Source organism: Diadema setosum, chromosome 2 (genome assembly GCF_964275005.1).
Source record: "Diadema setosum chromosome 2, eeDiaSeto1, whole genome shotgun sequence".
Classification (NCBI taxonomy): domain Eukaryota; kingdom Metazoa; phylum Echinodermata; class Echinoidea; order Diadematoida; family Diadematidae; genus Diadema; species Diadema setosum.
Window position 1 is genome coordinate 21,366,097 of NC_092686.1, and position 17,926 is coordinate 21,384,022.

Below are 17,926 nucleotides of genomic sequence, written 5' to 3' on the forward strand. Positions count from 1 at the left end.
AATTGAGATAAAACATGGAGGGATTATACAGATGAGATGAATCATAGGGTGGAGGGAATGAGACATCTAAAGGAGAGCACAGAAAGAGCATAGAAAGTTTGCTCCTAGAAGTGGGTACAAATCGGGAAATCCCTTCTCTAAACGTCATACATTGCATCACACTTTGACCCACATAAAGACTAGGTGTAGAGCAGGGTTAGGAATATGTAGAAGTGATTTCTTGGAAATACTGTTCACTTCCTGATGTATGCTCTGCAGGGATTACTTGTGCCTGGGCATGTAGACATCAAACCATACTTGGCTATTCCCCTACTGTCCCTTTAACAATGGTAATTCTATCCTGTGCTTGGACAGTGTCATCAGCATCTATCAATGCAAGAGTAAATGAAAATGGCAACCACTGATTTTAATTTTTAAAAAAAAAGCAACATTTCGACCTCAGAATGTCCATACATTACACACTGGGGCTGTTTTCGATCTAACTTGGGGGCTGGTGAGCTTCAGACAAAGAGATAAGTTCCTTATAATCACATGATCAATCTGTGAGGAAGTCCTTGGGTAACTTTATACTTCTGGCGCAGCCCTGCAAAATAAGCAGTTGTTTCCACAACTGCCAAAATCACAATGCCAGCCGAGACGGCCAAGCTACAGCCTAAATTGCCAACAGAACCCATCAAACCACATCGATGAGATCACTGACATATGTTTGCGAGTTGTGACTGAGAATTGCAAATTAGCTCAATGTGTATACAAACAAACAAACCAAAGTATCCAACGTTGCTAGCCTGGACAATCCTACAAGAGACCTAAGACAAGCTGTATGGTTCCACCTAATTATGATCACATGTGGTGGGAGGATTTATAAAAGTTGCATATGCCATGAATACTCTTGTTTTTGTCATTGCTGTCATGGTTCTGGTTTTAACAACTCTTCAAAAGCAATGCCATACTTTGTCTCATTTCTATCGGCACTGGTTGGTGCACTCTTTCATTTGATGCTTTAGTTCATGAGATGCCATAAGCATATTATGGTAAGAATTGAATTGTTGATGTGTTGGGAGACTGAGTACACATGGAAGGTAGTATGTGATCCCCACACAGCCGCATCCTACTGCCTACCGAGGAAACTTGCGGTGCTGGCTGAGTGGATGGAGCCACGGTTGAGCAGTGCCATGATGCGGGCGGTGAAGGGCTCCGGCACGCTGGCTGAGAAGGGGAGGATCTCCTCGCGGATCAACAAGACCACCTTTACATCGATGCCCTCATCCTTCTGTTGCTCCTCCACCGACAGCGTGGATGGGGTGGGGCTGCAAGGAAGCAACATCAAATGAGCCATGAAATCTTCACTAGAGTTGGTATAGGTATGGGAACACAGCAGCTATGAAGTGAAAAAAAAATCAGTTGGATTATAAAATGAATATCATTAACTCTTTCATTGTAGCACTCAAGTTGCTATAGAAATACCACTTCATTTCCTTTGTTTTGACTGTTTTCAGTAAATAGAGAAGCTAACATACTAACTGTGCAACACTGCTGCTGTGAGGATAGAGTGAGTGGACAAAAATAAAGATCACATGGCTCGGGAATATAACATACGTTTCACACATTACAGAATGAAAGCAGCATTTCCGTTCTGCAGCTGATCAAAGTTTGTTTGTTTGCTTTTATGGCAGCAAAATATGGCATCCTGCTGGTTTTATGTGTTATTTCACAAAGTGCAATTCAGGCACAGCAGAAACTTGCTCACGCACCAATGTAGGAAGACGCTGACAAAGCCTCTCAGACTTGTTAATTGCTGATAACACGACACCTCCTACTGACCTCAGGGTGCATGTCCTGTTTCTGAAGGTTTGCTCGTCTTTACACTACGCATTAAAAGAGTTTAGAAGCGTGACATGCCATCTCCCAGACAATGTGTGGAGGTGACTGCCAGCATGACACTTCCCGACGATGTTGTGACTGCACGCTCCCCGACAACTGCCATCAATTAGGGGGGATCTTACCATCAATAAGGGGAGATCTTGCCTCGGAGGCCCAGGCTCTTTTTTCAAAGGACAAGTTCGCCTTCATAGACATGTGGATTGAGTGAATGCAGCAATACTAGTAGAACACATCAGTGAAAGTTTGGGAAAAATCAGACAATCCGTTCAAAAGTTATGGATTTTTGAAGTCTCTTCTCAGTCACTGCTGGATGAGAAGACTACTACAGGTTGTAGAAGTGTATAAAGAAAATATAAAGAAAATTCAACATATTTTCACTTTTCTTGCATAATAAAAGAACACTTGACTTGCCTCTTTCAGAAGGCAGGAGGAATAATATCACCCTAAACATACGTCAGTGACATGTCAAGGAAATGTGCACTTTCAAAAAAAAAAAAGATCTTGCAAAATTATCTTTATATTTTCCTTATATCGATCTATGCATGTGACATTATACACTGTAGTAGTCTTCTCATCCAGCAGTGACTACACAGATACTTTAAAAATTCACAACTTTTGAACAGATAGCTTGATATTCCCCAAACTTTCACTGATGTGTTTTACTAACATTGCTGCATTCACTCAATCTACACGAATATGAAGGTGAATTTCTTCTTTAAGTTGGAAGCAGTTCTTACTGTTCTGAAAAAAGGAAGAGCTCTAAGGAGGCAGCCAGGTCCATCCACATCTCAGCAAAGTGGGCCATGAACCCTGGGTGACGCGCCACCGGCAGACCCACGTGGAGGATGTCCAGCAGGCACTGCACGGCCAGCTTCCAGGTGGACGGAGCGGGGCAGGCATACTTCAGACCCAGCGGCAGCTGCAGCACCTGGTAAACAGGGGTCGGGGATGGGGGAGGTTTCAAGGGTGAGGGAGGAGAAAAGCATATATAGAAGGAAGGAGAAAGAGAAGGAAAAGAGAACAAAAAAACTTAAAGACAGGCGAAGGGGGAAATGGCAGAGGGACAGAAGAAGTTGAGGAATAAGAAGGAAGGGCAGAAAGTTAAAGAATATGAAAAAGAAAAAGATCAATGATGAAGAAAATGATCAGATTGAAGGACAGTGAATATTACAAAAAACACACAGAAGAAAGGAAAGGAAATTGAGTCAATGAGAAATGGAGGTGAAGGAAAAGTGTAATAGATGAAATAGGTATGAGAAGTAGTAAGCATGATATCAGAAAACAACATACATATGAAAATCATACTTAACTCTGCTTCTCACCTATGGAACGGTCTTTCAAACTTGTTTTGCCAGCATCTGACTCTTTATACATTTGAAAATCCCATCGTGAAACTCACTTGATAAAAACTGCTTCAAATCTATGAACTTCTTTAAAGTAGACATTCAAAGAGATCATTAAATTCTGCAATTTAGGCATCAGTAGAAAGCTCAGAAGACATAGAAGGCAATGGAATTTTGTTACCTCGCTTTCGCGTTGCTAGAAAGAAGTAAACGCTCACGAAAAACTGCGGTTTTCTGGAGCCTGATAAGGGCCAATTCGTCAGGAAAGATGCCCGTTTCGCCTGACGTCACGCACTGGATTTGCGGACTCTGCCCGGTGAATGTGTGTACAATGTTAACGGAGGTACAACCTGATTCTTTTGCATTTTATTTCCTTATGTAAAAGTCGAATTGAACGAAATACAACTTTTCATGGTTTAATAGTAATGAAGAAACATTTCTCTCTCGATTTTTTGTAATTCTTACAGATATTTTCGTCAATATTCAGGAATTCAAGCTACTTAGGTAATCTTATTTTTCTTACGTTTGTAATGTTAGCACGTTCAAGTTTCGCTGGTCATATGAAGCGTTTCATTGGAAATCATGAGGATGTCCGTGACAGGATTGATAATCTAAGACATGGTAATGTTGACAATAACAAGCAGACTTACGAAAAATTGCGAAATATCAAAATAGGAGAGATTTTAAAACGAGGATCGAGATAACAACTTGTGCAGCCCAGTCTCGTAGCTCGCGATTGCTCGCATGCAGTATGTACTTGTATTAATCCGCGGTGAAGTGGCTCTACTGCTCCGATCCGCATTGGTAGCCGCTCGCCGCACCACCATCCTCACTGCCTGCGTGCCTGGCCTGTTACGTGATTAGCCAAGTCATGGAAGTACTTTCATTGGCGTAGGAACATAGACGTGAACTACTCGTAATTGCCATGCATGCTTTGCATAACCACGTGTGTTTGTTTACGTTCGCGCCCGATACTGTAATACTGTACGACTATACGAGATTCTAACCAGGGAGGTGGGAAGCGAAGAGAAGGAGTGGAATCTTCGACATCGACAAGGTTCGGTGTTTTCGCGAGTAATTACATCACTGCTTCAACAGTGTGCACACGCTCGTAAAACTTCCGTAAATGACATCTGCTATGATAGCTATCACGCCATTGCGCCTGACTAGTTGCTGACCTCAAACCGGTCAGACCAAGGAGGTACAATACTAGGCTAGCAGGGCGGACATACAAGCATTTCCCGATTGCTCGGGCAAGTGAAAATCAAAGTCGTACAAGTGTTCTGAACAAGGATAAAAATGCTTGCCCGAATCGGGCAGGCAAATAATTTTGAAGCCACCTTCCTTCTCCACATTTTCCCTTCAACAAACCCATGAAATCATGCACACGCAAGCCCAAAACTAACAACTGTTTAGCGATGTCACGATTTCAACAACTGTCGAACACTGACTTACTTCAAGAAGCCCGGGTATTGCATTACGATGCCACATCAACGCTCATCGATATCGAACAAGGTTTTTATTCCAATACGATGTATTAGCCTATTTTGGCAGTAGAAAATAGCGATAGCAGAAAAAACTGCCATTTTCTGCTCGCCGTTAGCTGCCTACAGGTGAGTCGGGTAGTCACTGGTTGTGCATGCTCCATGTGGATACCGAGCACAGTGCGCAATTCAAGATAAAAAATAACACAAATCAATAACGCGCGGTCAAAAGTAAACACCAAGTTTACCAAGAAACAATAAAAATTCCACGACGGCAAGGTGCGCGACTTGGGGATGGGGGTAGAGGAGAGAGACCATTTGACAAAAACAGAAACCGCGCGTACTGGCGCATTCTTGGCGGTCATGAACAGTCTGGGGCCTGGAGGAATGAATAGGGAAAATGTTTGACAAGTCGAAGACCTAGCCAGGATTACAAACGTAATGATTCTTTATTTCTCTCATTCAATTTGCCTAAAATAGGGCTATCTCTCTCTCCCTCTCTCTATCTTTCTCTCTATTTCCTTTTCTATTTCTTGTAAGAATTGTTTGTACTTACCGATAAAGAAAAATGAAATAAATAAACAGTGTTAAACTTGAAATGCCTTATTTTCCTGCTTTAAAATACTTCTCCATTTTGTATACATTATTTCTATTCTGAGTTATGAAAAAAAGAGAAAACATGTTGCTGATTGTTACTCTAAAAGTTGTTTATTCCGAAGGTTCGCTAATCTAAAACTTAAGAAATAAGAAACTTAATCTGGGAACAAATTCAAGTCGTTTTCAGATTAACAAGCCTTTTCCCAATTTTCACATTACCCAAACTTCAGAATAATGCTACAAATGTTTGGATTAACAAACCCTCTTATATTTTCGGAAGAAAAACATTGGCACAGGGATTTTGCGTGTTTCAGATTTGGAATAAAGAATTATAGAATACGTACACATGTATCTCATGTCTTCTTCTTTTTTCATTATTTTAGGAATAATGAATACCGGACAAACAAAAAATTAAAGATGTCAAACTACGACATAAACTTATGAGAGAGAGAAAGGGGGGGGGGGGAAGGTTACTGGTCGTTACTTTAAAAGATCGTCACTCCCGAGGGTTAATTATCCAAAAACTGAAAAAAAGGGTTCTTAAATCGAAAAGAGAAAAAGATGAAAATTAAGTTTCGTTATTTCGAAGTCCTGTTCACTCAAAAACATTCCATATTCTGAATGTTCGTTTATCCGAAAACGAAATAAGTAATTTCTTGCCGCGTAATTCAGTTTCAGATAAACGAACTTTTCGAACCACAAATCAAATCAAATTAAACAAACCATAATTAAATTTGTCGGATTAACAAACATCCGCACATGCAATATCCGTGTTTCGAAATAACTACCACCGGGATAGTGAATCTTATTCTTTTTCGGAATAACGAGCACCACGCATAAGAGACGCGATGCTAAACTAAAATTCAAACCTATTTTTTCTCCTTTTTTTACCACCCGTCTATACACGTTTTCTGAACATTTCCTTATGCCCGACTAAAAAAAAAAATAATGTTTGCACGTTACTGTGAAAGTTCGTTTATCCGAAAATGAAACAAGCTAGCTCGAGAGTCGATACTCTGAAGGTTTGCTAATTCGACAATGAAAAAAGAAAAAAAAAATGTTAATCTGAACGTAAGATTAGCTTTGATTTTCTGATGGTTCGTTTATAATAATAATGATAATAATAAAGAGGTTTTGTAACTCTTTTTTAGATTCATGTCCGGATAAACGCATCTATGGAATCACAAACATTCTTGCATGTTTTGTTTTGTTGGTGTTTTTTTTTTGTTTTTTTTTTTTGGGGGGGGGGGGGACGAATCATATTTCATTGTTACACTTGCGATCATCTACATTCATTAGACAGGGCTCGACACTAACTGTGGCCCGGTGGCCCGGGGCCACCAAAAAACGCACATCGGGCCGACAATATTTCAGAAATGAAGATTTTGGTGGCCTGATCGGGCCACCAAAAAAGTCGGATGTTTGCTTTTACTGTTGGAAATGAACAGCGGTAACAATCGGCTCCGTAAGATGCTAGAATAATTGGAAATGAATATCGGTAAGATTCAGCTCCTTACGATGCAAAAATTTATGTCAGATATTTGATTTTGCGTTCGGAAATGAATAAGGATAACATTCGGCTCAGGAAGATGCTAAAAGTAAATGTCGAATGATCCCTTGTAACTTTCGGAAATGAATAACAAATTGATATTCAACTCCGTACGATGATTAGATAAATGTCGGATGTTTGTTTTTACTTTCGAAAGTAAATAGCAATAACATTCGGCTCCGGAAGATGCTAAAATAATTGTCAGATGATTGCTTTTACGTTCGGGAGTGAATAGCAGTAATATTCTGCTCCATACCATGCTAAAATAACTGTCGGGTGTTTGCTTTAAGATTTCGAAATGAATAACAGTAATGTTTAGCTGCGTTCGATGGTAAAATAGTTATTAATGTTTGATGTTTGCTTTGACGTTTGGAAATGAATAACAATAGTATTCAACTCCGTACGATGATAAAATAAATGCCGGATGATTGCTTTTACATTCGAAAGTAAATAGCAATAATATCAGCTCCGGAAGATGCTAAAATAAATGTCGAATGATCCCTTTGACGTTCAAAAATGAATAACAATAATACTCAACTCCATACGATGATTGAATAAATGTCGGATGTTTGCTTTAACTTTCGAAAGTAAATAGGAATAACATTCGGCTCCAGAAGATGCCAAAATAAATGTCAGATGATTGCTTTTACGTTTGGAAGTGAATAGCAGCAACATTCTGCTCCATATGATGCTAAAATAAATGTCGGATATTTGCTATAACATTTCGAAATGAATAACAGTAACATTCAGCTGCGTTTGATGGTAAAGTAAATGTCTGATGTCTGCCTTGACGTTAAAAAAAAAATTAAAAACAGTATAACATACGGCTCAGTACGATTTAGAGTCTCGACGATCAGTATGTACGATGAATGACGGCGGCGGTTTACAAACAAAAAAAAAAAAATGTGGAAAAAGAAGTATTTCCTCACGGCTCATTCTTCCACCTCTGTAAGTAGCAATTCGCTTCGTAGAACAGTATACGAAATACACAGATTACGTGTGGCGAACATTACTCGTACAGTATTGAGTTTATGTTCATCCATTATTATTACAAACAAACATGCAGAGAGAGCGAGTGATCAGCTGCAGGGAGTCTTGCATCGAACGTCGAGGGGGCATGGAGCTGGCGCACATGTTCGAAGTACGTACAATAGTACATGTTCCCATACACACACGTGTTTACGCACAGCTCTCATTAGACCGAGGAAGAAATCAGAGCACGAACACTAGTATCACACACACGCAAACACACACAACGCAATGCGAACCACACACCAGCACAGTGCATGAACAGCCGATGCAGACCAGCTGAGAGCGAGACGTACCATCCAGCTTGCTGTGACCGGATCTACTTTTTGAAGGCACGGAACCGAAATGCGGACAAAAACGTGTGAAAGAAATCTCTTTTATGCACCGCTAGCATTCACAAATTTCATACTTTATGAGGATGAAATGTAAGGAAAAACTGTGAACTACAAGGAGACATGCAAGAAAACTGCTAATAAACTAAATAATTGGACTTGCTAGGCTCCTAAACACAACACTGAAAACAATTCACGGTAGTAGTCTATGGAGCGAACGTGTACTTTCAGAGTACGAATCCAGTGCGTGACGTCATCTGGAAGGGGTATCGGCAGACCGTTCATCGGGGCATTTCGGGTTCACTTTTTCGTCCGATTTCAATAATTAATAAAAAATAGTTGGGATTGTTCTTTTCTCTCGATATTTTGTGTACACCTAGGACAGATGTTCAAATTCAATATTTTCTTATCAAATTTGTGTTTCGTGCTCTTTGAATTTCTACTTTAACTCTCTTTAAAAGACATTCAGCTTGTTTGATATGTGGGCAAATTAAATAGCCCTCCAATCATCTCTATGCTCTACAGTAGTGCACTCTTGATGTGTGCATTTTCTCTATTAATGTCCTCTATTAATTTTCTTCAATTATGCACTGTGACAGTATTTTAGCAGATTAGTGGACTATGTATGAATGTAATCATGACCATTATCTCACTAGGCACAGATGATTGTAGGACCCAGTCTGGTGATGTAGACTACTCCACCAAGTCACGTCTTGGTCATGGTTTGTTCCAAGGGAAGTCAAGTGAGCATGTCTCTGGGCGTTCCCAACATCCCAGGACAAGCAATCATAGCAGGGGGCAAGCTCATACCCTGTCTCCCACAGCTGCCACTGCCTTCCCCAGAGCTAGCACCCCCTCCCTCAACCCTACCTTGCCCAACCCCACCCCCAATCATAACCACAATCTCATCAGCCACTCTCAACAGATTGGTTCAGGCTGCCTTCCACTGCAACACACTTCCTAGGAGTCCTAGTCATTCTTTCTTCATTCCATTATTTCTTTCCAGAGTGGCTGTGAGTTCAGTGACTGTCAAGCCGCATGTTTGACTCCAAGCAGAAATCTTTGCAAAGTCCAAAAATGAGTGTTCAGTCTATAGCAGAATTCATGGGGCACAAGATCCCTTTGTTCCGGTTACTGGAAGGGATCAAATCTGGGGGAAGAACAGCCCTTGGGAATTGAAGTAAAATCTGTGTATGTATCCCTAATAAATGTCATGAGGACCTGAATGACAAGACTGCATCCTTCAGTGAAACTTCTTGCTATGCCACATGCAGTGAGACACTGCCTTGAGTCATTGCACACAGGCCTGAGTGAACTGGGGACAGCTCGATCTTCTTTTTCTTTTTTCTTCACTAGTCCTTCCTAGCAACAAATGTTGCACATTAAATATTTCTCTCCTATAACATCAGGTGGAAAAAAAAAATCACATTCCCAAGCCTTGTTCATCACACAGAGAAGTACGAAATGCATCTATCATACAGAGTATGGGATTAGATTTTATCCAACACACTGGTCAGGCATACAAGTATGTAAAGTCCATTCTAGTGTAGACAAAGAAAAATCCACCTACCCTGAGAATATTTTGCAGGACACGCTGTTCCATTACGGCAGGATGCTCAGCCGTCGACCTGTAGAGGTCAGAGGTCAACTGAAGGGCCTTCTCTGCAAAGGGCACGTAGTTCATGGCCACCCAGTCAGACTGAAGGCATTGAATGATAGGGAAATAGGGAGAGAGGCCCATGAGACGGGACAAATCATCTTTATATGCTTTATCTCATCAAGAACTCATCCCACTTAACAGAAGATATCTGGAAAAACCTCCCTAATCATAGACATGTATGTTATGGCGGGTACAAAATAAGTTGGTCAGAGCCAGTGATCCTTGTTGAACAAATTTATACATGCAAGTTACTATGAAGCAGTGTCAACATCAGTATTTTATCTTCTTTACTATTCCGACTCATTTAAATGTCGGACAATTATACCTGAAGACCTGCAGGATTGATGAAGACCTGCAGGATTGATGCTTTGTCGTATCCCTTACTGCTCCACCTCCCCTTGTCATTTGAATATTCCCATTTAGAGGAAATATTACCTTAAAATACCTTCACAATTCTGTGTATTCATATTATCATGTGCCAATTTGAGCAAGAGAAATGCAACACAATGCACTAGCTGGTTTTATCACGCTGCATACAGGCAAAATGAATTTTTACCTAAAAGTTTGAGACGTCATGTCACTTTGTACATCAGTTGCTATTTTCTACTCACTGTATCTAGGATGTGGTCATGATCATCAGCAAAACAAAACTGACCACACAAACATGAATAGAAGGGCATTTGAACAGGATGAGTCTGTTCTGGGTCAAAGTTTACATCAACAAAGTTCTGTTAGCCACATAAAAGAATACTAATCACTATCACAGGCTGTGAATAACTCATGCATTGACAAGCTGCATTGGTTTATAGACAAGATGCATCCATACAGATGTGTTCTTTTGAATGTTAGCATAATTTTATCATCAATTCCAATGACAAGACAAACTTTCATGCCTTAATTCAGCAAACAATGACATTATTTATTCTCCATCTGTGTGAGTTAGCTACTCTAAAGCCATGCTCATGTACAGTGGAACTGAATGCCAGGATTATACAACATGTATGAACAAGGTACGGCTAAAAATCATGGTCGAATCACAATTAAATTACATAACATCCAAGGGTGTAGTGGCTGGATGAATAACAAAGATTATGCCAAAAAAAAAAAAAAATGACACACAAAATAACACACATTAGTGACATATGAATATTTCTCCCAAGGTTGAATTATGGATGAGGATGAGGCAAACTGGAAAGATTAGCATGTAATCAAATATGTTGATGGTCACAGCAATGAGAGATTATGTAGCAATATTCTTTACAGGTTTGCTATCAATAGCCCAGGTGTAGATGTGGAAATGAAATACATTTTATGAGATACTATTTAGGGTGCATTATTCACATTGTCTGATGAGGCAACGTCCCATGATTTCGGACCAAGTTGACTATACAAAACTACAAAGACTTGCCATATAAAGACCATGTCTGCGACCCAGAACAAAACGAACAAAAAAGGAGAACAACATGTTCATCACAAATATCTTCATGAAATTCCCATCATGAGTTTTTAGTCTTGGAGATAGAAATATTTCTTGCAGTGCCTTAATATATTATATTTTCTGATTTTATTCAAATTAACACAACACTTGATGATAAGAATCTTGACACTTGCAATGCAACTACATTACATGTCTTGAAATACCTAAATCTGCTGAAGTGAGAAAAATTCACATTAAAACATGTGTGGTGGTTACTGAAAATAAGTGGGACATGTTGGGCAACATTTTACTGTATACGCCAAATATTTCATGAGGTTTTTATTTTCGCAAATTTCATAAGTTGGGCGCTCTTTTTGGTAATTCAAAAACGCACAAAAAAATGTAAACTCTGATCCCCAAATAAATATGACGTGCACGCATATATTTCTCCGTTCAGCACCGTACTCCACAACTGCAAATTTAACCACTGCCAAAATTGTTGGGAAGTCCCGATTCCTGAAAAATTAGACTCGCTAAATATTTGATGTATACAGTATGCAGCACACATGAACCTGAAAATGTAATGTATGCATATTCATGGTGTGGTACGTTTCTACGGTTAGTAGGTGGAAATGTTGGATATGATACTTCAAACGACACTGAATGAATATGAGGGAACAATTTCATTATATAAATGGAAACCAACTGCAGCAGTATAATCACACAAAATATAAAAAAAGACAACTGACTTCTGTAATTCACAAAATAAAAAATATGACATGCAGTGTTAAACATTGTATTAAGAAAAATCTACTGTAAGTGGGGAAACTGGATGACTGGTACTGCAATGAAAGAAGATAAGGTATAGCATGAAATTGCACAGGGCGTGTCAAAACTTCTACTTTCACAGCATCATAAAATGTGCCACAGCAAGCTATAGTAAGCCAGAGCATATCTTGGAAGATGACGTCATACTTCCAAAGCATACCGTAAAGTGTCGAACCAGACTAGGGTTAAGGTAGGGTGTGCCACAGTGGACCATCTCACAAGGTGGTCCATGAGAATGGTGGTCCAAGAGAATGCCACTGTGTACCATGCGATGCAGCAAAATTTACTTGAACCCAAAGAGGGCCACATTATCAAAATGAAACTGAATACCCGAAAACAAGAATGGCCCAAGTCCAAATTTGGCTACATCTTTGCAAAAACATCATAAAGTAATGCAAATACAGATAATAATTCAACTGACTGTTTATATCTTAATTTGTATACATAACATTCTCATATGACTGAAAAAAGAGGAAATATTGGGATTTTATTTGTTGTTTTTACTTTCTCTCAATTCTCTCTAATGGACTTGGACCTTTCTTATGTTCAGTTTACTGAATTGTGGGAATGCATTACGGGCCAACTTGCCCTCTTTTCTATTTTCTCATTTTTATTCTATCTTTAATGAGCCTTACATAACTTTGTAGCATGAGATTGGCACGACATAAAGGTACCAGGAAAGTCCCCCTTCAGTGGAAGAGTCTGGACACTCCCTGAATCATGCAAGTCACAGTAAGCCACTGTGGCACAGTCTGCATGTTGTAGCATGGTATGCTCTGGTATTATAGTTCACTTCATTTGTGACTGAATGCAGCCAGAGACTGGATCATCAAAAAAATGACACTTTGATATTCAATAGAAGTTATATCTCGTGATCACTAGGATAATGTCCAGGTATATAATGCGATTTCACACGTATGTCATGCTGGGTTTTTGGTGTCATGGATGTGTAATAGCAGGATGTGGTTGTTAACACATATCAAAACTGTTACGCTCAGTCTCTTTAATAAATTGCATTGGAAATCTAAATGCAATGCATGCATACAGGTAATCAGGACATGTGACTTAGAAGGTCAAAGTGGTGGTCATTAACTACAAACTGCACTCAATTTGTTGTCATGACTCAAAATAAATCCAGCTGTCTTGAGACATTTTAACATGAATACTTCACACACAGATGAGATGAGTTAAAGGCATAATTTATTATTTTCAGATGAAACAAAAAGCCAGCATTAGTGCTTTAAAGCCCTTTTTACACTTGTATTTCTTAACCCCGTACTTTCTCTGAAGCAGGACTATCGTTAATCCCGTACCAATTTTTTCAGCTTTTTACACTCGCCAATAAATCCTGTACTAAGCTCTTGTCCCGGGCTAAAGAGAAAACTGACCTTTTTACACTCGTATGTCTTAGTCCCGTATTTTGTGGGGTTCGGGCTTTGTTTCAGTTGCTTAGCCCCAGATTATTTCTTCGTTCTGTTTACACTCGCTTGCTTGGCACCGCAATTGCGGGGTTAGCACCGCAATTGCAGTGCTAACCCTGCTTTTTTGCAGGGCCAGATAGTACGGGATTATCGGTGGGGCTAGCCCACTTTGGCAAAGTGTAAACAGAAAGTGGGCTAAGGAAAGTCCAGTACCAACAGTGGGGCTAAGGCCCCCCCTCAGCCCCACTGTTGGTACGGGACTGAGCAAAAATTTGCCAGTGTAAAAAACCCTTCTAATAGTTATAAAATGTGAGTTAGGGATAGAAACAACCACTTTTAAAAATTTGAATCTGTATAACCGATGTTACGTGTTGTTAAACTACACAAAATGTGAACAATAGTCATCAATAAAAATGTTTCCAGACTAAACCGTCTACAGTTACGGTTTATTGATAAAAACACTGATATATCCTTATATTTCAGGCTTCATAGCGAAAATTTTATATGTAGGATGTTTTGTGATACAACAGACCTACACATATGCATCAAATGTGATATCTTGAACATTTTTGAAATCCCTGCTCCCAAAGGCAAACTGAACCTTTAAATGACAAATAAATACAGTAACCCCGGTCTGATTCCTTCAACCCCCCCCCCCATAATACACTTCATACTGGTATCTACCTGGTATATCTATCGATCTATCTACCTGTCTATCCATCTATCTATCTATCTATCTATCTATCTATCTATCTATCTATCCATCTATCTCTATCCATCCATCCATCAATCTATCTATCTGTCTGTCTGACTGTCTATCTATCTATCTATCCATTTACATTTATATTTCAACAGAAATCAACAAACACTTGCAAAATTAAGGTTCTGTTATAAGAGTGCTTTCAGGGATAAATTTTGAATAATCCCAGCATTGAAAAGACAATGCTAATCTAACAGTCATCCATTTACCACAAACACACATCTCTGTTGGTTGTTTTGGCAAACATCAGTATCAAATGATTTTTTTTTTCTCCTTCATATTTCTGCTTGCTTGGTTTGTGGCTAAGAAAAGGCCTTGACACACATAAATGCATTTGATGTGTGTGTGTGTGTGTTTTCAACAGAGTCTGAACAACCTTGTCCTAGTAAGAAAATGCTACTATCTAGACTTCAAACGGTTTTTAAGACTTCGTAATGTATTCATTCAGTAGCACTAAGGTTACTTTTGAAATCTTGTTTGGTTACTTTGGGTTACAACATACTGAACTTGTTTTAAGAAGTCAAGATCACATCTTTTTCAAATCTTTCCGATAAAGTGATTTGCCCCAATATTTCTATTGCTACTGAGTCCCTGGCTAATTTATAAGTTTAGGTTCTATACGACAGAAATTGCAGAGTAAAGGGAAAGTGAAAAACCAGATGTACTGTGCATTCATCCCATATTTTGCTTCCATCACCTCTAAAGAGTGAAGTACGAGGAGAAAAGCTTATGACGTCCCTGCCTGTCACATCATACACCTATCTCTACTTTTTATAGCAAAGGGGAAACATTTCCACCTGGGTGCCATTTACATTTAGAAAATAGCTCCCTACTTACAAAGTGTGGTGAAATAAAATGAGGATGTGGTGATCGGGGGGGGGGGGGATGTTTACAGTAATCGTGTGGACTTGTTTTAGCCAATTTTGCTGGCTAACGTATGATATCCTTCCGGTAAAATTAGAGAAGATGTCAATACAGATTTTGCCCTCTCAAAAAAAAGAGGAAAAAACAAAAACAAAACAAAACGCAAAAGACCATGCAATCAACATTTATGGACAATGTAACAAAGGACCACTTGCTTACTATTAATAAAATTCTAAATGACCTCATGCATATGGTGCATGTTATCTTTCATCGCTCAAATGTAAGCATGACAAAAGCGTTGATGTACTATATACAAAAACCAATTTCTTTTCGCGTGTGGTTCATTTCAGTGGATTCATGACTATGGGCACGTCAACATTGGAGTGTGTGGTGCATTGTGGGTAAAGGTTGTCACGGCTGATGTGGGGATGTTTGTTGGCAGAACATCATTTGATTGCATGATCAGTCATACAGAAAGGTGTGTGGAGGAGGGGGAGTGGGTTGTGCACAGGCCTTCCATATTGGATAGGAGTTGTCTACTGCTCTGGGGGGAAAATCCTGGTTACTGAGCCTGCACATGAATATTTTTTTGTGTGTCTAATCTTACGTGCCTACACACAGTACAAAGCAGATATGTATGATATTGGTTTTTTTTTTTCACCTTTTTCTTTTCTTTTTTTTTTGGGGGGGGGGGGGAGGGAAGATGGGAAGGTCACCACTTGGCACAAGCAACATCACCAGAGTTCTTTTTACATGATATCAAGGGCCCGTTCTTCTTTTTTATGCGGCACAATAATGTGCCTGGGTGATACCGTTTGCTAATTATTGCTAGTCAAGTGGGGCCAACCACAAAAGGGTTGGCATTAGTCACCTGTTACAAAAGCAGGAATATCAAGAATAAGCTTTGAGGTCACGCAAAACACTAAACTTTAAAATAAAAAAAGAACTTACAAAAAATGTTTTTCATCATTGGAATAGTAATTAAAATAGAGACCATTTTAATTCAAATACTCAGTCCATGATTACTTATTTTCATATGAAGGGCATTTAATGCATAGTGTAGTGGTACTGGTGCTGCTGCCGAGTGCTGACTGAGCTGCATGTGTGTGCACTGCCTAAACTACTACTACTACTACAGTGGCAGGGTATCAGCATTACACTGTTTGGTATAATAATCAGAGAAAGAGAAAAATAACTAGAGAAGCACTCTGAGAGCGCAGACCTCTGCCAAGCAGCTCATTTCCACCACTGATCTTGTTTTTCCATAGAGATCAGTGATTTCCAGCCATACGTATTATGCGTGCTAAAAGTTGCCCGATTTCCCAAGATAAAAGCCTTTTGTTACGTCATCAACTTCCAGCTGCACGGTATGCCTCGCTTAGCAGAAACTAGAGCACGCACTTTAGTGCATGCATGAAAACCTCAAATACGCACAGCTTGAACTCCCAAGTTCATTGACCCTACCTGCCCAAATATAGAAAATCCTTCATAAAATCCATAAAAATTCCCAGATCACTACCAAAATTTTATTGTCTGTTCATTGTGTCAATCTCAACCTTTCCTGTAAGTTTCATCCAAATTCATTCCCAACTTTTTGAGTTATTTTGCACTCGGACAAACAAACAAACAAACCAACAAACCAACACCGAAGAAAACATAACCTCCTCCCTTGGTGGAGATAATAATTAGGTAAATTACAGGATTTATTTGATGCATTAGCTTTCATTCATTGTTGTATTGAGATTATACTAGCACAACAAAAAGTTCTTGCATTAAGCATTAACTATTACTCTCATCCATTTTTTTTTTTTTTTTTGATAACCCAGGGTACAGTCCTGAAAGAATTAATGGTAGGATAAAATGGCAGGTTTCTAGTTGGTACATCGGAGTATCAAATACTGCATCATAAAGTGTTAACTGCTCTTAAATTGTTGGGTCATCATAAAGTGTTAACTGCTCTTAAATTGTTGGGTCAATCAGCAAACACAGTTGTGCAATGGATATATTGTCCACCAGGAAAAGCTGTAACCCAGCCCACACCGCTCCATTGCTGGCAGCAGAATGACTGGTTATTCCTCAATCGCAATGCTCTTCACGTCATCATATGGTAATTCCTAAGGGTGGGATTTCACGGAGCACGCGAACGATTTGCGAAGGACGCGAATGGCAAAATCCAGCATTCGCATTTTGGTCTGCAAAAGATCGCCAAACGAACGTGAGGGTTCGGAAGCGTCGTCAATTGTTCGCAAATGTCGTTTTTACTTCGGCGAGAATTTCAAAAAAGTTTGAAATTTTCTGCGAACCTTTTCCGCACACTTGGTCGTGATTTGCTCGTGAATTGTTCTCGAAAGTGTCTTTAAAGCTTCGTCATATGCGTAAGACCTTCGCAAGACACGCGTGATGTTCGCAAAATGTTCGTGAAACTCCAAACAGACTCCGAAACTTTGGAGAATGTCTCGCGTATGTTACGCGAAATCTGCGAAGTTTTTGCGATCATTTTACGACATAATCGCAAACTGTTCGCGTACCTTTTGAGACATTCTCGCGAACGTTTAGCGCACGTTTGGGGGATGTATGACCTATACGTTTTCTACAAATAAAAATCGTAGCATACACCTAAACATCAAACAATTATTAACAACTATAGTAACAAAAGAAATTAAAGACTAGCAAAGAGAAAGAAATGTTTGAAATACAAAAAAAAAATCGCAGAATACAGTTAAAATTAATCTAAAGTATGTAAAATTGCATTTGAAGTATA

At 39.3% G+C, this 17,926-nt stretch overlaps 1 protein-coding gene across 1 annotated transcript in view; it reads right to left on the reverse strand.

The window, feature by feature from the left end:
- The window catches only part of LOC140246231 (protein MON2 homolog), a 105,038-nt gene that overhangs the window by 2,485 nt on the left and 84,627 nt on the right, over positions 1 to 17,926 (reverse strand). Inside the window, exons 27-29 of the mRNA XM_072325687.1 lie at positions 9,786 to 9,914; positions 2,619 to 2,809; positions 1,120 to 1,307 (exon numbers count right to left, since the gene is read on the reverse strand). Coding sequence (XP_072181788.1) covers positions 1,120 to 1,307; positions 2,619 to 2,809; positions 9,786 to 9,914 — 508 coding nt within the window. The remainder of the gene's footprint in view (positions 1 to 1,119; positions 1,308 to 2,618; positions 2,810 to 9,785; positions 9,915 to 17,926) is intronic.